The sequence below is a fragment of the Musca vetustissima genome, unplaced genomic scaffold, assembly GCF_032173495.1.
Source record: "Musca vetustissima isolate MV318-11 ecotype Yass unplaced genomic scaffold, APGP_CSIRO_Mvet_v1 utg33870, whole genome shotgun sequence".
NCBI lineage: Eukaryota > Metazoa > Arthropoda > Insecta > Diptera > Muscidae > Musca > Musca vetustissima.
In genome coordinates, this window is record NW_026876105.1 from 61,172 (window position 1) to 83,467 (window position 22,296).

The 22,296-nt window shown below is 35.8% G+C and overlaps 1 protein-coding gene across 1 annotated transcript in view; it reads left to right on the top strand.

The window, feature by feature from the left end:
• Positions 1-22,296, top strand: part of LOC133338615 (uncharacterized) — a 146,585-nt gene that overhangs the window by 50,280 nt on the left and 74,009 nt on the right. The window contains exons 2-3 of the mRNA XM_061546781.1: positions 953-1,167; positions 4,334-4,469. Coding sequence (XP_061402765.1) covers positions 953-1,167; positions 4,334-4,469 — 351 coding nt within the window. The remainder of the gene's footprint in view (positions 1-952; positions 1,168-4,333; positions 4,470-22,296) is intronic.

Below are 22,296 nucleotides of genomic sequence, written 5' to 3' on the forward strand. Positions count from 1 at the left end.
ATTATAATAAAATGTTTGTGAAGAAACAGTTAAACACAGAATTTCACGAATATTCCACGAATTGGAAACTCTACTCACATATCAGAGCATTTCTGTATTTCAACATCTACCTCTCTCGGTTCATGTGTCTTTATATTTTTACGGAAATGCATAAAACCACTTTGGAAATTCAACTTTCATTTCGAATTGCATTTCATGCGTCTTTTTGCATATTATTGTTTTAAGGCTAAAAATGGAGCTGTATAGCACTGTGGGGGGTGGTTAGATCAAAAGTACTGCAGCCTTCAAAGTTTCCTTTATTTTTTCAAATGAACAGAACCCATTCGTATTTTGAGTCTTTATGCCCCCAAACAAAAGGTTGAATGAAATATTAAATTCATAAATTGTCTGTTCGTTTTGTTTATCATTCACTTGATCTTCAAATGTTACGTTATGAAGGGGTGAGTTGAAAAGAATACAAGAATTTTTGGTTGGTTTTATTCAATTTTCCAAGACCAAGGACAAAATAATACAAGAATGCGTACTATGAAGGATACCAAGAAAAATTCTTTAAAAATTTAAGAGGTGCTTTATAGAAGTATTATATTATGTATCTGGGTAAATATTCAATGGAAATGGTATTTTTTCAAGTATGATGTAGCATTCGACGGAAGTAGTTGTTCAGATTAAACCTTATTAATTTTTTTAATTGTATGTAAAATATAAAGTTAATAAATATGAAAATAAAATGCTTCATACTTGGAAAGATATAATATGCAATATGACGAATTAATGATAAACAACTTCATTTTTGGTATTATTGAAATTAATTTGTTTACTCAACATATGAGAATATTGCCTTAATGGTAAATTATATTAAATAATATTAAAAAAAAACTTTTTTAAAAAAGAAAAAAAAAACTTACATTACTACTACTTTTCTTTTTCTTCTCCTTCATCTTCCCATTTGCAGACACAGCACAGGCTGCATTGCGTGATGTCAATTTATTCATTGAACCACCTGCCGTTCGTCGCAGCCAATCGGTTACATTACGCTGTCTCTATTCTCTGGAGGGTGCACCATTGTATTCTGTGAAATTTTATCGTGGCCAATTGGAATTCTTTCGCTATACGCCCGGTGAATATCCGAATACAAAAGTTTTTCATTATCCCGGAATAAAAGTCGATGTAAGTATGAAAATATAATTTCAGACAATATCGAAGACAAAGCAGATAAGCCATGTTCAATATTCATATGAGTTTTGTTTTTCTTGTTGTCCTATAGAAGTGTAGCTTTTAAATGGAATTCATAAGCTTATTCATAAGCTGGGCATTTTCATGGGAAATGTAATAATACAAAGACATGCATTTTATTTTCAAGAAAGATTACATGGGTATTGAATTATTTGACTTACTCTCAAAAAATAATTTCGCAGATATTTTTAACAAAAACCAGTAAAGAAAGTAGTAAAGTCGGACTGGGCCGACTATATGATACCCTTTACCACTTTGGCTATATACAAAATATGCATCCTAACAGACCTCGCATTTTTGAAGGACAATTGACATGAAAGTGGACTACATTAAAAATATGAAAAATAAAAATATGTCTAAATGTGAACCGACTTAACCGTACGTTCAATAACCGGGTGCATTTGTACCTTACTATGGTGGAGGGTATATTAATTTATTTTTCCGTTTGTAACTCATCGAAATAATCATTTCCGACCCTATAAACTATATATATATATATATATTCTTGATCAGCGTAAAATTCTATGATTATTAAAGCATGTCCTTCTGTCCGTGGTAATCACTCTAGCCACCAAAAAAAAATTGAGATAAATCACCAAAATGTTGCGTAGAGTTACATTTCGTCTGCAGGCAGGTCAAGTTCGAAGATGAGCTATATCGGCCTACAGATAGGCATTCCAGGGTACCCCCCATTTTGGGGTTCTTGAGCGTGCTTCTTTGGTACATCAATCTACACACATGTTCTCGGTAACCTATGCCAAATTCCACGTTATCTGGGCAATTATAGATTCGTTTTTGTGCAATGGGACAAAATTTAATTCTTTAGTGCACCATTTGCCAAAAATTGGACGGACATATATATGGGAGCTATATCTAAGCTAAACAACTTGGCACACGTTAGGCTATCCTAATTACTGTGAGTTGTGCACAATTTTGTCCCAATCGGGCTAAATTTGACTCTTTGGTGCACCATTTGCTAAAAATCGGACGAACATATGTACGGGAGCTATATCTAAATCTGAGCCGATTTCCACCAATTTCAATAGAGTTCATCTTTGGGGCAAAAAAGTGAGCTGTGCCAAATTTAATCCAGATCGGATCATAAATGAGATCTGTACTTTGTTCACAAAAATACACGGACAGACGGACATGCATAAATCGACTCAGAAAGTGATTCTTTTCATATTATCAAAAGGAACAATTGGTCTATCTCGTTTCCTTTTGCCTGTTACAAACATATGCACAAGGACATAATACCCTGTACCACAGTGTGGTAAAGGGTATAACAAGGTAAAGGATATACAAGGTTATATGGTGACTGCCCCTAAAAGGGGGTGAATATTAATAATTCTTGGTAGGGAGTTTTGTTATCATATACGACTACAATGTACCAAATGTACCGAATTCGGTTGCAAAAGGCGTTCAAGAACCCCAAAATACTGAAATTTGGGGGGTACCCTTGTATGGGAGCTATGCCTAGACGTGGACCCATAAAGCTCATCTTCGAACATGACCTGCCTGCAGACAAAAGACGACTCTATGCAAAAATTTGGCGATTTATCTCAATTCATTTAGATGCTAGAGTGATTACAACAGACAGATGGACAGACGGACTTGTTTATATCGTCATAGAAATTTACGCTGCTCAAGAATATATGTATATATATATTATAGGTCGGAAATTATTATTTCGATGAGTTTCAAACGGAGAAACAAAATTAATATACCCTCCATACTATGGTGGTCCGATATGGTCCGATATTGAGCACGATATTATCTTTAACCAGTGAACGAGGCCAACCACTCCTCAGCTATCAATACATCCTCCAGGAGTAAATATATATGCCATAGAATACAAATTTTGTCATTTTTCACACAAAAGTCGGGGCCGACCATATGATACCCTACACAACTTCCACGAAACTATAACTTTTTATGGTTCTAAATCCTCAGCTTGGGCAATATTTCACGATATTTGCACCCTCTTGACCGACTAGAGGTTCACAAATATTACAAATATTCAGTACAGTCCTTCTAATCACTTGTCCAAATTCCCTTCACCGTGGGTTGTGTTGTGATATTCGGCTTTCAATTTTCGCCTATAGATCGACTCGAAAAAAAAAACACAAAAAAATATTATCTGATTGTCACCGAAAATTATAGGCGTTGTCGGTGACCATTACTTGAACCTCATGGAAAATTTCAAAGCGATCAGCTCTATATTTCCACCCTTTAGTGGAAATATAGAGCCTGTAAGTATTTATATGTAAGTACCGCATCCGAGTACATACGACAATATAATTGATATCAATTTAAAGGTCAACCACTCCTCTTGAACATACTATCGATTTCTCGGGTCTAGGACCTTCAGGTGCAAATATATACCCCATAGAATACAAATTTTGTAATTTGTAATTTTTTTTTAATTTTTCACACAAAAGTCAGGGTCCATTTGATCCGCTAAATATTAACCGATCTTTATCAAAACAGGCATGCTTATTCTTTGGCCCGATCCCCTTCTCCATGCAAAAAATTCGCGGTGTTTGGGTCATAATTGCGGCCTCTGGAACGACCAGAAAACCCGACAAAAATAAAGTTTTTGGTCCATTTCATCCCCTAAATATTAACCGATCTTTTCCAAAAACAATAGAGGTCTTCATTGGCCAGAACCCATCCTACATGCAAAATTTTGTGAAGATTGGTCCATAACTGTGGCCTGTATCATGGTTACAAATTATAATGGACAGACGGACGGACGGACGGACACACATGTCTAGATCGACTCAGCTAGTCGAAATATGACGATCGGTATACTTAGAGGTGGGTCTAGGACCAATATTTCGCGGCGTTACAAACTTTTGGGGCTGCACAAAGCTATAATACCCTGGCAACATAGTTGTGTAGGGTATAATAATAACACATTATTTTATGAGTGTAACAATTGATTATATTTTTATATCTATATGCATATACATATATATTTTTTCTCTATTTATATTCACATTAAAATAAAACAACAAAAAAACTGTTTCATGACATTTTGTACTCATTCCAATTTATTTTATTTCTTCTTCATATTTTTTTCTACTTTCTTTCACAGGAGAGCGTTTCGAATGCCACTCAAGTTGTTATACGCAATGTGAACTTTGGTTTATCTGGAAATTTTTCCTGTGAAGTTACTGCCGATGCTCCATTATTTTCGACGGCCACAGCATATGCTCAGATGCAAGTTGTCGGTAAGTCTTGTCAGCCAGCCAGCCAGCCAACCAACCAGCTGGCCAACTTTTCTGTGTGCCATACAATGGAAAAGTTTTTCTCCTCTTGGTTGTTGTTTTTATAATCTCCTACGTAGGTTATATTGTTGTCCGTCCATCCGTCCACATGCCCTTGTATAAAACTATTCGTTTGTAAAGTGTGCGATGAACAGAAAAGACACGTAGTGGTGGTAGCCTTTATAGAAGGAAGGGAGTTATTTTCCAGGTTTTTTTAAAGGGCGGAATTCAACCAACTCAAACCAATTATTAAACACTAGACTCTGGCCTACGACCCTACGATTGTAATTGCTAAACGGCTCGAGAGACATGGAGTGGAGTAGTGGTGGCGAGGGTGCCAATTCTTACCCTTTGCCAATAGTAAAGATGGCCTTTAAGAATGTACGACGGTACGGTAGTTTTGCTCTGCTTTTCGTTTGGCAGCATTTTAGGCAGAAAATAAAACTTTTAATTGAAATACTTTGTACGAAAGGACCAACAAAAAAAATTAAGAGGAAGGAGAACACAACAGCAAATAAAAAGCAATTTTTTGTGACACATTTAAAAGATTTTACAGTTCTTGGCTGCTACAACAGCTGTTTCTATGGCGACATACGTAGCTACCTTTTGGTGATTGCCTATCCACCTACCACTGCTCTCTTTAATTGTTTTATATTTGGATGCAACAAATATACACGAAAATTGAATTTAAATAGTTTTCAGATTGTTGCTTTCACTAGGGAATTTAACAAAAGTGAAGTTTTTCCCCAGAATTGGTGGGTACAGTGATTTCAGAAACTTTTTCCACTCCACTCCATGACATTGAGGTGTTGGTTTGAGTTTCGAGTATTGTGTGCTTGTCAACATTGATTGCTTTAAAATTGGTAAATTAAATTATTCCCTAACAAGAGATGCTATAAAATGTATTCAATTGATAAAGATTAATGAAATAATAAAAACGAAATGACAAAGTGTTTAATTTAATTTATTAACAACGTGTAGTTTATTGCTTTAGAATTTTATTGTGATAGAAGCACGGAAAATTGTAAAATAATAAAAGAAACCATTCCGCAATATATGTCCAAGATAATAAATTGAACAGTTTGCACCTGAAATGAAATTAGGCTTTATTTGACCCAAAATGTAACCCTACTGAAATATCTGGGGTATCCTTCCTCATTCATTCGCACAACCGTTCGCCCTAGCCACCGTAGTCGCTGCAGCTCAATAGGTCTGACTATGTCGATGTCCGTGTATAGAGGGTATATACTCGTGATTCATTAATCACCGTCGGCGCAGTTCGGCCCGTTGATTTTTCGGAGAATTTTTCTCTCAATACCTCTAAAAGCTGGGTCATCTACCCATGTTTCAGAACCACACACCAGTATGGAATAAATCTCTCAAGATACCAGTGTGGTTAGTATCAGCGTCTTGTAGACTGTGAGTTTGGTCTGGCGAGAGGTGGCCTTGTTCCTAAATTGAATTACTAAGAATATATTAGCACCTTTTTGGCCTTCTCCAAAATTCAAAACTGATGCCGTAAGGTGTATTTATTGGCGGTGACAACGTATATAAAATCGTTGACTACCTCAAAGCTGTAGTTCCACAATTAGTCCGAGTCTACTGGACGTATTGCGCGTTGATACAATCAGCTTGGTCTTCTCGCCATTTTACTACCGGTCCCACTGAGGCCGACTCCTTCTCAATACGTTCAAATGGCAGTGTTACCGCTCGCAATGTTCCAACCAATGTTTCGATGTCGTCGACATAGGCGAGTAATATGTGTTGTTTTGTGTACATAGTGTCATTTCTGTTCACATTTGCATCTCGTATCACCTTTTTCAGCCTCACTCGAGGGGCTGTCACCTTGTCTGGACCCTCGTTAGGTATTGAAAAGTTCCGATAGGTCAATTCCAAATTTACCTGTTGACCTTGTGTCAATTTAAAACTTCCTGCATAGCCCTATTAAGTTTGCAAGAATGCTGGCCTTAAACACCTTGGAGTGGATAGGGCTGTCGAATGTAGCTTTATAGTCGACGGATAGGTTTAATGTGTTGATGTGTTTTTCGTGAATCTTTTCCAGGAATTGGCTAAAGCTGTGTTGTCCAATAACGTCATTGGCTTCAGTCGTTCACACAGCACCATGGATAGCATTTTATTTGCAATGGGAAGGAGAATAATTCCTATACAGTCGTTTCTTTTTGGACACGGAACACAGAATGCTGAGGTTCCAGTTATTGGGCATACATTCCTCTAGCCCAGTTAACCTAATCAGGTGATATGTGATCTTGATCAGCACCTTCAATAGTACGTCTGGTAACCCATTGGCGCCAGCTCCTCTATTATTATTCAGCCGATTAGATAATATTCTGACCTCATCTTGGCTAGGTTGTATACAATATATACCGTAGTCACATTTAGATATAGCTTCTATATATAACTTCATCCGATTTTATGTAAATAGTCGACTCAACATCCGATGTAGTATGCATCCATAATTTTCCAGATTGTAATTTTGAATGACGTGTATTAGACTCCATTCACTCAGCGGTGATTCTTGGATATAATTTACTTTTGACTCGTTTCATAAATCCCGTTACGCAATTCAGTACACTTTCGTGCAAATCGAAAGATATATACGGTCTTTGGTGCACCAATTAACTTAAATCGGATGAAGAAGATACATATGGGAGCTATATTTAAATCTGAACCTATTTTCACGAAACTTAACACACATCATTCCAGACTTAATTCAGTACGCTATGCCAACTTTGTGCAAATCAAAAGATTTCCAGGGACTTTAGTGGACTATTTACCTAAAACCGGGTGAAACTATTTGCACACATCATTCTAGACTTAATTCAATACGCTGTGCCAAATTTCGTGCAAATCGAATGATATATAGGGACAATGGTACACCATTTACCTTAAATCGGATGAAGATATATATGGGAGCTATATCTTAATCTGAACCGATTTTCATGAAACCTAACACACATCATTCTAGAGCCAATTCAGTACGATATGCCAAATTTCGTGCCAATCGAATGATATTTAGGGACTTTAGTGCACCATTTATATTAAATCGGACGGAAATATATATCGGAGCTATATCTAAATCTGAATCGATTTTCACCAATTTCAATAGTGTTCGTCCTTGTGTCAAACCAATGAGATGTACCAAATTTCATCCAATTCGGATTATAAATTCGATTTTGTTTCCAATTTAACACCAACAAACGAACGGATATGCATAAATCGACTCAGAAAGTTATTCTATGCATATTCTCAAAAAGAACTATGGGTCTATCTCGTTTCTTTTTCCCTGTTACACACATATGCACAAAGGGTATTAAAAAAGCACAGATCGATAGAAATTAAAATTTGAATGGGAAGGAGTAGCTAAAATAACAGAACCCAAAAGAGAATTCTGCATACATGTATTAGAGATTATTTGCTTCCTACGGCAAATAGAACCAGGAAGGAAAGCAGTAAAATCGGACTGGGCCGACTATATGATACCCTTCACCACTTTGGGTATATTCAACATATGTAACCTAACAAACGTCGGGAACAAATCGGTTATATATCTGAACCGATTTCAGGGAAACTTGCCAGAGAGAAGATATATAGGGACTTTGGTGACCAATTACATAAAATCGGACGAAGATATATATGGGAGCTATATCTAAATCTGAACCGATTTTCAGGAAACTTTGCACATATCATTCTAGACTTAATTCAGTACCCTATACCAAAATTCGTGCAAATTGATACCATTTACCTTAAATCGAACGAAGATATATATGGGAGCTATATCTAAATTTGAACCGATTTCCTCGAAACTTAACACACACATCATTCTAGACTTTATTCATTACGCTGTGCCAAATTTCGTGCAAATCGAAATCTATGTAGGGACTTTGGTACACCATTTACCTTAAATCGGATTGAAATATATATGGGAGCTATATCTAAATCTGAACCGATTTTTCAATAGGGTTCGTCCTTGGGCTAAACTATATATGGGAGCTATATCTAAATCTGAACCGAGTTTTCAAGAGGGTTCGTCCTTGGGCCAAACAAATGAGCTGTGCCAAATTTCATCCAATTGGAATCATAAATGCGACCTGTACTTTGTTTACAATTTAACATGGACAGACAGACGGACGGACATGCAAAAATCGACTTAGAAAGTGATTCTATGCATATTCTCAAAAGGATCTATGGGCCTTTCTGCTTTTCTTTTGCCTGTTACAAACATATGCACAAAGGCGTAATACCCTGTATAAAAGGGAAATAACCGGGGTTCATTGATTTCTATGAAAAAAGTCTCTTTTTTAGCTTATGTGATAGCTCATGGAAATTATAATACTAAAGAAAAAAATTCACTTTTCCCCAAAATAAATTTTAAATTGATCGTGAACAGTTCTGTTTCCTGTTATGTAAAGTAATATGTCAAAAAATCTTAAACTTAATAACATTGGGAATTCTGAATATTAAATTAAAAAAAATAAAAAATATGTTGAAGAAAAAATTACAAACTAATTGGCAAATATTTCTTACATGTTTATGCATATCACTCATTTGCTGCAAGACAGGCATAACTCAAAAAACCGATTTTGCAGAAAATTCGTTTTAAGTTTTCAATTTACTCACACTTTATATGGGACAGAGGAACTTCTACAGCTTCTTAATTAGAGCGTGTGAGGGATATTCATATGAATTTTTTACACATGAGGTCTATTATAGCGAACAATCGTGCATCATTAAATCGAAAATCACGTTTTTTGAGTTATGCCTCTCTTGTAGCAAATGAGCGATATGTTATGTGAAAGCATTTTTAAAAATTATACAATCTTTATCATATCTCTAGGTTTTCGTTAGTTAGCAAATATTCCATTTGTCTATTTAACACACAATAGTTGACAGTGTCTTTAAAATTGCTATTCCTTTAAATATTTATAATTATAACAGAACTTTTCAAATAACGCATTAATTACAACTAACATTTCTAATTTTTTTTAACAACTTGATTAAATAACAAGAATGACAACACCTTGAAATAACAAATAGCAACAACAACGTCGACACCAACAACAACAAATTATACATTCTTATGAACTTTACTCATTTCGTGTAATTATTTCCTGTGTTAATAAACAGTTCTCTGAAATAATTAATCTCTGTTGACATCACCCATTTTTTTTGTTGTTTTGTCACCTCCTTCTTACTGCCAGCTAAAAACAAAAACGGTAAAACTGCAATATACAAAAAACGCTAAGCTCTCACACGCACCGTTCTTCGTAATCAACGTGAATCAAGTAGCACCACTCCAAACAACAATTTGCATCATTAGTGTATTTAAGAAGAGCACAAAAATTACTGAAAACGCACAGAAACGAGGTCTCACACAACAACCAAAAATGAGAGAAGAGAAGAAATAAAACATTAAAAAAACAAACTAACAATTATCCTAAATACCAACATGACTGGCAGCAGGAAGTAAGCTTTAAGCTAAAATTATATTTAAGCCAAGGCAAGAACAAAAACTAAATAAATCGACCAAAGGTAAAAGTAAACAGAATGAAAGAAAATTTGCTTAGTTGTGTATTTTTCAAATAGAGCACAGTGGAATTGGAGTGCATAAGATTATAAAATAAAAATTTACATAGAGTTCACTCCTGAGACGTTGTTGCATTATTCTGTAGAACTATCAAAACGAAGACATCAACATAAAATAACATCAGAACCCATATTTATACCCTTCACCACACTGTGGTACAGGGTATTATGTCTTTGTGCATATGTTTGTAACAGATAAAAGAAAACGAGATAGACACATGGTTCCTTTTGAGAATATGCATAGAATCACTTTCTGAGTCGATTTACGCATGTCCGTCTGTCCGTCCGTCCATGTATTTTTGTGAACAAAGCACAGATCGTAATTAAGATCCGATTTGGATGAAATTTGGCATAGGTCATTTATTTGGTCCAAGGACGAACCCTATTGAAATTGGGAAAATCGGTTCTGATTTAGAAATACCTCCCATATATAGTTTCGTCCGATTTTATGTAAATGGTGCACCAAAGTCCCTATATATATTTCGATTTGCACGAAATTTGGCACAGTGTAATGAATGAAGTCTATAGTGATGTGTGTTAAGTTTCCCGAAAATCGGTTCAGATTTAGATATATCTCCCATATATATTTTCGTCCGATTTAATGTAAATGGTCCACTAAAGTCCCTATATATCTTTCGATTTGCACGAAATTTAGCATATCGTATTCAAATAAGTCTAGAATGATGTGTGCTAAGTTTCGTGAAAATCGGTTCAGATTTAGATATAGCTCCCATTTATAGTTTCGTCCGATTTTACGTAAATGGTGCACCAAAGTCCATATATATCATTCGATTTGCACGAAATTTGGCAGAGCGTTCAGTTATAAGTGCAGAATGATGTGTGCTGAGTTCGGTGAAAATCGGCTCAGATTTTGATATAGCTCCCATATTTATTTTCGTCCTATTTAATGTAAATGGTGCACCAAAGTCCCAATAGATATTTTTATTTGCACGAAATTTGGCACAGCGTAATGAATTAGGCCTAGAATGATGTGTGCTGAGTTTCATGAAAATCGGTTCAGAGTTAGATATAGCTCCCATATATACTTTCGTCCGATTATATGTAAATGTCCCTATATGTCATTAGGTCTAAATAATGTGTGTTAAGTTTCTTGAAAATCGGTTCAGATTTAGATATATATTTTCGTCCGATTTAATGTAAATGGCGCACTAAAGTCCCTACATATCTTTCGATTTGCACGAAATTTGGCACAGCGTAATGAATTAGGTCTAGAATGATGTATTTTAAGTTTCTAGATCTAGCTCCCATATATATTTTCGTCCAATTTAAGGTAAAGCGTGTACCAAAGTCCCTTAATATCGTTCTGTTAGCACGAAATTTGGTACAGCGTTATGAATTAGGTCTAGAATGATGTGTGCTAAGTTTCCTGAAAATCGGTTCAGATTTAGATAGAGCTCCCATAGAAATCGTTGAAATCGGTTCAGATTTAGATATAGAATCTGACCAAATGAAAAAATTAGTTTAGGTTGCAGAATGACATGTTTATGGATCCAATTTCATTTTGATGGTCCTTTAAAAATGCGACGTCTGTTAGGATTCATCTGTTCAATATATCCAAAGTGGTGAAGGGTATCATATAGTCGGCCCCGTCCGACTTTACTACTTTCTTTACTGGTTTATTTATGATGGTATTGTTCCGCAAAACCAAAAATATCACTTTTTAGACTTCATTATATCTCAGATTGATTTCTCCCTGCCACACATTCGGGTTCGAAAGTTAATATAACCAATATAGGACCTATTATTGCTCCGCAGAACTAACAATATCACTTTCTAGGCATCATTGTAGCTCAGATGTATGACCCTTTGCCACTACTTATGGTTCAAAAACCAATATGATCTTCTTTAAATCACATGAAATTTCCTTAGAGACCATTGTATTAAACGCATTTAGTGCAGCACCGTCGACAATAATGACAGGTCTTCCCACGACTTAAAAAAGGTGGCAAAAATACAACAACATCATCATTTAGAAAAAGGACAATTCAACAACAGCAATACAGGGTTGCCCATATTCGACGGACCCATCTGGCAACGCCATAACTTTTGACAGAGATGTCACATCGCTTAATGACATACCGCGTTTGAAGCGTCAGTCCAAGCAGATTTTTACCATGAATTTTTTTCTGGCAACGCCATAACTTTTGACAGAGATGTCACATCGCTTAATGACATACCGCGTTTGAAGCGTCAGTCCAAGATTTTTACCATGTTTGGTTCACGCGAGCGCTCTGAAATAGTTGAAATTTACATTCAACAGAAGAAGTCAATTGTGAAAACTCAACGTGCTTTTAAAACATTAAAAAATGTGAGAAGTGCGCCTTCTAAGAACACCATTAAGCGTTTATACGAAAAATGTTCGACTGGTAAGGCTCTTTCTAATCCGAAGAGGCCATATAAAAGTCGACCAAGGCGATCGGCCGAGAATATCGCTGCCGTACGAGCCAGTGTTGAGAGGTCTCCAAGAACATCCCAAAAACGCCGTTCTCAGCAGTTGGGCATGGCTCGGTCCACTTTACAACGGATTATTCGCATTGATTTGCTTTTGTTCCCGTACAAAATTCAATTGACGCAAAGAATGTTGCCTGCGGACAAGCCTCGTCGATTGGAATGGGCCCAAAGAGTCATCGAAATGGCCGAAGATGACGAGCAATTTTGGAACAAAATTATCATGTCCGATGAAGCCCATTTCACATTGAATGGGACCGTAAATAAGCAAAATTGCCGTTTTTACGCCACTGAAAATCCTCAGGAGATTCAAGAAGTGCCTCTTCATGACAAAAAAGTCACAGTTTGGTGCGGCGTTAGTGCGAAAACGGTCATTGGGCCGTTTTTCATCCAAAATGAAAATGGCCATGCTGTTACCATCAATCAGGAGCGTTATCGCGACATGATGACCAATTTTGTGAACCCAATTATTCGTCGAAAGCGTATGAGGCAGTTCTGGTTTCAACAAGACGGCGCTCCACCACACACAAGTCCCATAACAATCGATTTTCTGAAGAATTTGTTTCCGGGCCGTTTGATGTCGAAAAGTGGTGATTTGGACTGGCCACCGCGTTCGCCCGATTTGACGCCGCCTGACTTCTTCTTGTGGGGATATTTGAAGTCAAAGGCTTACGTTAACAAGCTCAAGGACAACATTCGTGAAGAAATAGCCGCTATTCCGGTAGAAATTTTGGCAAAAACGATGGAAAATGCAGCAAAAAGGGCACAATACGTCATCAACGCAGAGGCGGCCATTTGAGAGATAACATATTCAAAAATTGATGTAAACAAATCTACTTGGAACAAATTAAATGATTAACATTGCCAAAGGCCAAATTTTTATTTTTTTCATAGATTTTTTTTAAAAAAAACATGGCTCCGTCGAATATGGGCAACCCTGTACTGTATAAAGTACAGATTGGCATATGTGAAGTTTTGTTAAAATATATATTTTCTTCCGATTTTTTGTAAATAATGCACCAAACACCCAAGGTTCGTTCGATTGGGGCGAAGCTTGGAATAATCACCGTACATATTAAGTATAGAATGATGTGTGTTAGGTTTCGTTAAAATCGGTTTAGATATAGTCCATATATTTTTCGGCGGATTTTAAATGGTGGACGAAAGACCATATGTTAGGACGAAATGTTGAGTAGCGTATTGATTTGAGTCTCTAATAATGACGTGTGCTATGATTAGTTCAATTCGGTTGAAATTTACATCTAACTCCTGTATATATTTTTTCCAATCTCATTAAATTGTTATCTAAATAGCCATAGTTTGTCCGATTGAAATAACAATCAGGAACCCATTTTTTTTTTTTGCAAAAATAGATTAACAACCGTTATATAATTCAAATCAGAGGACACCAGTTAAATTATATATCATTTTGGGTCACGGTTCACAAATTACATGTGGTCAAAGTGCTTATGATCGGGTTGGTCCTTTATATGTGTGGGTATAAGCGTATAATACAAATTGTATATATGCCGCCGCAGAACCCCTAATACCTAATTTCAGTCATGTAGGTTGGAAAATGCGATCAGAATCTATAAAATATTTTGAAGAGGGTGGACTAATAAAGGCATATTTTGAAAATATTCCAGAAAATAGACGTTTCATCATGAAATGCCAATGTTTTTCTCTTTAAGGTCTGGGCATGCAAAAGCATAGTCATTTGGGTTATCAAATGCGAAAAGCAACATCGAAATACCCTAAAGTGGGCGTAATCTTAATAATAAACCACAGTTCTAAAAAACATCTGTTGTGGCAGGGTGCGTACAAATGATAAAAGTATATTTTTACTAGGTCAACCTGAATTGTCAAACCACAACTGTTAAAATGTTTCTAATATATATCCTATAAGTTATGCCCCCTCATTCGTAATTGCAAGGGACGGCCATTACTAATACTAAGTGGCGTTGCCAGTTGTCAAATTTGAATTATGGATTGCTAATGTTGTCAACTTCAGTTGCTTCAAATTGAATTCTTCGGCAACCATTTATTTTTGGTTGCTGTTTAGTCGTGTTCAGCAATAATAAATGAAATTTGTAGGCTTCCCATAATGGTTAAAATTACTACAAAATGGCGAACATCTTCTATCCCTCGAACTTTTTTTCGAATAAAAAACTGTTTATTCTTCGCTTTTTCCTCCTCTGTTAATTTGGAAACAATCCAAAATTTTTACAGTTTTTCCTATATTATCCGGACAACTTCAGTCAAAACCACCGATATTGTGGGTTAGCCATGCCAAGGTTGAAGTCATTGCCATGGGATTTTCAATGGGCTGGTAAATCAATACCAATGCTTGTTAAGGTTTGTAACTTTGCACATATATATTTAAAGAGAAGAAAAATAATTTACAAAAAATTGTTGTTATTGTTTTGTTGTTGTTTTTTGTAATTAAAGAAAAGTCCTAATTTTTGATGGCGGGCATGATAACTCCTCACTGGAACATCGGAATCCGAAAATTCCAACGGTGTTAGAAAGAGTACATGTCTGGCTCTCGTATGAACTAGGATTATTGACTTCGCTCTAAGGTTAACAAAATGGCGGACCTTTGAAAAAATATTTTTGAAAAATCGCCGATTTTTGACCAAAAACCAAGTTAAGAAATAAGGAAGATATTTACCGATTGGCTTTATCCTAGTTCATACGATCGCTATACACTCACAGAGAAACGTGTAAAAATTTGGAATCGATTGGGTTATTAGTTTTTGAGTTATCGTGCCCGCCATTCGCAAAAGAGAAAAACGCGTTTAAAGTTTGATAAGCCCTTTAGCCGTCACTTGATGCTGACACAATAAATCGGCTATATTTTCAAGAGTTCTTGAGATTTTCACTTGAAATTTTGTAGAGACAATCTTGAATTAGTGTAGATTCGAATTGAATCAAAAAAAAAAAATTTGACCCCGAGAATGGGGGAGTCCCCTTAAAGCTAAAATGAGCAGTTGATTGAACATTTCTCTAAACAGCACAGTACGGATGGCAGCTAATAGATTGGATTTATCTCTTAAATGCCTTCAAATAGATGAAACTCCTTGCACAACATTTTCATCATCAAAAATAATTCCAATGAGCTTATCATCGTTTAAAATTAGTTTTTCTGAAATATTCAATTCAATTTTTTGTTTGTTTATAATATTTCTAGTTGTAGAAATGTCACAACAGTATTATCGACAGGAACTGAGAAAAGTTGATATTCATAATGTTAAGTTTTATTTCAGTGGCGTTGCCAGTTGAAATTGCAACTGGAGTTTGGTTGCTTTCCATAATCGACCCATAAATCACTATTACTCCGATCCCTAATGGGGTCTTCGACAAATATTTCGATCTGATGCAAATGCAATGCCAACGTTTATATACCCTGCATCTTAACGGTACTACTCGAAAAAAATAATCACTGTAGATGCTGCAGCAGTTAGTAAATAAACATTACCAACAAGAAATGTGAAGGTGTATGCGTTTACTTAGTGCTGGTTCGGTTTACTCAATGTGTCACTGCAAGGAAACGAGTGAAATGCCAAAAGGTGTTTGCTCTGTCATCTCTAAATACAATACCTCTTTGAAAACAGTTCTATGAATAGGCGACCGTCTGAATAAATGAATGTATGAAGAAAGATGGCAACAAGGTAGTAAAAAAACATACTGGGAGAATGAATGTTGATGACGAAGGAGACTTGTAATGACGTTGGAGGAGTACCTTGTTTCTGTAGTTATGATGGTACTGTGCTACGGAAATTTATGACACAGACTAGGCGGAAACCCTACTGTCAAGAACAGAACACCAGAGGTCATCAGGGTTAACATGGAATACTACAGTAAAATTTCAAGGTGTACGGTGTTTCTTGTGACCTCAATTTGGATAATTGCAATGGAATTAAGGCGTTAATATCGGCCAAGTCAGAGATTTTTTTAAATTGTTCATGCAGGCATATAAAACATTCAAACAAAGTCAATCTCATGTTGTATCGACCCCATGGTGGAAGGTATAAAATGTTCGGTCCGAAGGTTATAAAAGTACGACATTTTTACTTTTTATAAGGTTGAATTTGACAACCCAGCAAAAATTCTAACTGTTTAACCCAGTCTAAAATGTACGAAAAATTATATGTAGATTATAATGAAATCAATACGGTAAAGACTACGATGGAACTTTGTAACATTTTATCCGATTCTTTGTAGACCTCGATCTCGGGCATTTCATAAATAAATAAGATCAGATCGCTCAATCACTGACAACAACAAATAGAGAGAATTGTTTTGGCCACAGACCAATACTATTAATGGCCTATATAAAGGATTTTGAAATCAGTTTCTAAGTATTGATTGTTGAGGCTCTTCATCTCTCTCAGTGTTGGGACTTGGCACTTTAAAGCATTTTGCTGCCCCTGCATAAATTGTGTTTTTTTTTACAAATTCGAAGTAAGAGATATGATATGGAAGACTCATTTCGGCAAGTGAACTTTTACGGCTATTTAGTTTGTCTTTTGTATAGGTTCGAGTTGAGATATCTAATATGGAAGGCTAACTTACGCCATTGGAGTTTTGCGGTAATTTAGTATGTCTCAGCGTTGACTTCTTTGACGACGATTTCTGTTGGCTGACCTGTGATAGTCTTAGTTTTTAGTAGTTCTATTTCAGTATGAGTCTTTTTAGGGATTCATGTAGCTCCTCACACTTTCTCTCTATTGACATATTTTCAAGGTGAAATCAAGAACTGCATCAACTAATTGATGGCATACCATCCTGTCTGAATACCCGTTATCTGTCCCTGTGATAGTCTTAGTTTTTTGTGGTTCTACTTCAGTATGAGTCTGTTTATGGATTCATTCAGTTACTCATATACCGGCTCTATGTCAATCATTTCAAAACTTTCTACCTATTGGCGTATTTTCAAGGTGATATCACGATCTATGTCAAATATTTGGTTACATATTTTCCCGTCTGAATACCCCTTATCTGGGGCCTTCCAGTAGGTTTTTTTTTTTTTTTTTTGAGGGGGGTCCTGGTTTTCCACTGTGACAAGTTCTACTAAGTCAATTCCTTTATAAAAAGTATTTTATTTACTCCGATTTAGATACCTCCTTAATTTTGTTTTGGAAATTTCAAGATCGTTCTGGCGAAATAATTCATAGGATGCAGCAACGTACACAGAATTTCATTTCTGGGGGGGCCCGGTAGTACAAAATTAAAAAATTCGCTGTTGCGCTGGTTACTGTGAAAAAAATTCATTTCATCCTGCGTACGTCCCTGATAGGATGTCATGTTATGAGTGGTCGGTATAAAATGAGCTGGTTTGAGCCCATATGTCGCAATATATCGTTCCCTCCTATCCCTTTTTCGAATTTCTTCGAAGACTTCAGCAAATAATTTGGGACTGACTTCCAAAGTTGCACTATGGACCAGAGATCCATTTTTTACGCCTTAGTTAGTGGGTTTATGAAATAAAAACCAGTAAGGAATGGCCGACTATATGATACCCTTCCACACTTCAACAGATGAATTCTAAGAGACTTCGCATTTTAAAAGGACCAGAAAAATGAAATTGGATCCATTATCATGTCATTCTGCAACCGATACTAAATTTTTCATTTGGTCAGATATAGAAGCTACATCCAAATCTGAACCGATTTCAGGAAATTTAACACACATCATTTTAGATGTGTGTGTCAAATTTCGTGCAAAACGAAATATATATAGGGAATTTAGTGTACCATTTACATTTAATAGGACGAAAATATTTATGGGAGCTATATGTAAATCTAAACCGATTTTCAGGAAACTTAACACACATATTTCTAGGCCTAATTCATTACGCTGTGCCAAAATTCGTGCAAATCGAAAGATATGTAGGGACATTGGTGCACCATTTACATTAAATCGGACGAAAATATAGATGGGAGCTATATCTAACTCTAACCCGATTTTCAGGAAACTTAACACACTTCATACTAGACCTAAGTCAGTACCTATGCCAAATTTCGTGCAAACCGAAATATATAAAGGGACTTTGGTGGACCATTTGCATTAAATTGGACGAAAATATATATGGGAGTTATATCAAAACCTGAACCGATTTTCAAGAAACTTAATACACATCATTCTATACCTAATTCATTACCCTGTGCCAAATTTCGTGCAAATCGAAAAAATATAGGGACTTTGGTGCATCATTTACATTAAAACGGACGAAAATATATATGGGAGCTCTATCTAAATCTGAACCGATTTTCAGGAATCTTAGCACACATCATTCTAGACTTAATTCATTACGCTCTGCCAAAATTCGTGCAAATGGAAAAGTATATAGGGACTTTGGTGGACCATTTACATTAAATCGGACGAAAATTTATGGGAGCAATATCTTAATCAAAATCGTCCTTGGGCCAAATAAGTGACCTATGCCAAATTTCATCTAAATCGGATCATAAATGCGATCTGTACTTTGTTTACAAAAATACATGGACGGACGGACATGCATAAATCGACTCAGAAAGTGATTCTATGCATAATGTCAAAAGGAACGAAGGATCTATCTCCTTTCCTTTTGCCTGTTACAAAAATATGCACAATGACATAATACCCTGTACCACACTGTGGTGAAGGGTGTACAAATATCCTTATCCTTATAATAGATGACATAAAAATGCATACTTCATGTTTACTCCTCTTGTCCCCATGAAAAAGGAACTGAATAATCGATTACAACCAATTAAATTGTTCACTTTCATATTCGTTAAAATGGCCAATAGCGTACCTCAGAAAATCGACAAAAACCCAATTTGTTTACATCTTTCGTCATTTCTTTTGCAACCACCTGCATACCTTCAATCTCTCCCTCGTCTTGGTATTTTCCACTGAACAAGGTGTAAAGAAAATAAATTTTATTCTTCGTTTCGTCATTTATTTTCTGCTTTGTGCGGCGTGTTTTTGTCCCGCAGCATTATAATACTATTGACGTTCTGTTCTTTTCTTCATGGTCTTATTCAACTTCTTTTTCTTCTCGGCGAGACTAAGAGACGAACAAGAAATGTATAGGCAGTTTTTTGTGGTGTCTGAAAAGTTTCCTTACTGGTTCCGGCTTTGTGTATGGCAATGCACCTTTTGCACCAGCATTAGTGATTGTTGTCGGGTATAGTTTTTTGTGTTGTTGCTCTTATTTGTTCTCTCGTATTCCACCAACAATACGGAGAGTATATTCACCCGCAAACATAACGTTATAAATAAATAAAGGTATGAACACGTACGTACGTATACGCACCCAGGTATCAGTGGATAAATGTATGACCGCTGGCTAACATTTCGTTAGAGAGGTTTTGAAGCAAACAACTTTTCTTTGCCATGCTCGTATCCATTTATTATGAGAAATTGGTCACACGTTTCATATTCCAAGATGGGCGAGAGAAAATGGATGAAACTACACACAGGAGAACATTGAGCATATATTCTATGAAGATGGTTAATAATGCCTTAAGGTGTTGTACACACTCTCGCACAAACACACACATAGATAGACACTTTTCCAAACACTTTGTCATTTATGCAGAATAGTTCATATCGTTTTCTTGTTTTTGTTCTTTCTTTACCAGAAAATCCAATTAGTTCTTTGGTAATGCTAACATTCTAATGTTGTATTTTCCGCCTAAGGATATTTGCCCCATCTCCTTGAACTTTTTTTATTTGTTTCTACGAAGCTTCATATGAAATTCTAATTTATGTAGTTTGAATTCAATTTTGTTTTGGGGATTTTCTTTGAATCTCTACCATACGGTCTAAGTGAAATGTAAACTTGAGTAATTTATTATATTAAAGAAATTAATTGTCTGAAAGGAGGGGAGCGAAATGTGGGGGATGTGAAACAAATGGGATTGTTTGTGGTGGGGTGTTGTATGTATATTTTTTTTGCAGATCTTTAAATCATTTGCCAAAGATAACAGTTGGCCGTTTAAAGGCTGGAATATTTTAAAGGGAACAATAATATTTTTAGTTTAAAACATTTATCTGTTTAAAGCCTCCGAATCCAAATACCATCAGTTTGTCATTCAGCTCGAAAGTTATCAGTTGAAATTTTAACCTTGACAATATGCCGACATCCAAAGGAATCTAGAGACCACTGTAAAATATTGTATAAATTAGATATTATCCCCAAATTTTTGACATTAAGTATTACGAAAGTTGGTTCTCCTTGCGTACACAACTCCATGTCAAAAGATGTACCTATATATACTTACTTCCGCATATTTTGACGATTTTCGACAAAAAAAATTTAATTTTTAATATGTTTTGCCGCAAATAGGAGTACTAAATCTTTTGAGAAAAATTACAATATTCGTTCATGTTTCGAGCAACTCATTTCCGTACCGGAACAAAATTTTGGAAATTTTAGACTTACAGATATTTACAGGGTATTATGTCCTTGTACATATGTTTGTAACAGGCAAAAGGAATCGAGATAGACCCATGGTTCCTTTTGAGAATATGCATACAATCACTTTCTGAGCCGATTTATGCATGTCCGTCTGTCCGTCCATGTATTTTTGTTAACAAAATATAGGTCGCATTTATGACCCGATTTGGATGAAATTTGGCACAGTTCACTTTTTTGGCCAAAGGACGAACCCTATTGAAATTGGAGAAAATTGGTTCAGATTTAGATATAGCTCCCATATATATTTCGTCCGATTTCATGTAAATGATGCACCAAACTCACAATATTTGTCCAAATTGGGACAAAATGTTGCACAGAGTATTGCATTAGATCCAGACAGATGAAATCGGTTCGGATTTTGATATAGGTCTTATATATATTTTCGTTCGATTTTATGTAGATGGTGCACCGAAGAGTATATGATTGTTTGATTTACACGAAATTTGGCAGAGGGTATTAAATTGAAATGGTCTATGCAACGGTTACTCAATTAGGTCCATGTGTTTATATATAGCTCCGATACATAATTTGACTCCAAAGAATCCAAGTCTGCCCGTTTGACATGAAATTTTTCATTGATTTCAGAATGGTATATGTATGGGGTTTTTCAATTGGTTCCAATATTTATCTAGATAGCACATTTAATTTCGCCCGATTTCATCTCAATGGTCCTCCAAAGATTCTATGACCGGTCTATCTACAGGATATTGCAGATATTAACATGTCTTACATGTACCCAAAGTGGTGAAGCCACAGTTATGGACCAATCGTCATGAAATTTTGCATGCAGAACCGGTTCTTTTTAAAGAAGGCCCCTATAGGGATGAAATGGTCCAAAACTTTATTTTTATTGGTTTTCTGGTCGCAGTAGAGGTCACAATAATGAACCAAACATCACGAAATGGTACAGAGATAAAAAGTATCTGATCATGAAATGCATGTTTTGATCGGCCAATATTTAGCGGATCAAATGTGTCCAAATATGTCGTATATATTTACTCCCGAAGGATATTGAGCCGAGAAGTTGATAGTATATCCAAGAGAACTGGTTGACCTTTAAATGGATAACCATTATATTTAATTAAACTTTATCGGCGTCTATGTACTGTTCTATTCTTTTGTATTACTATTACTTACTTAGCTGGCTTATGACAGAACGGTTGTTGTTCCATAAGCCGAACTTAAAAAAGATTTCCAGACGCGACAGTTTTGTGCACACTTCATTTTACGAGATATTGTCTTCTACTT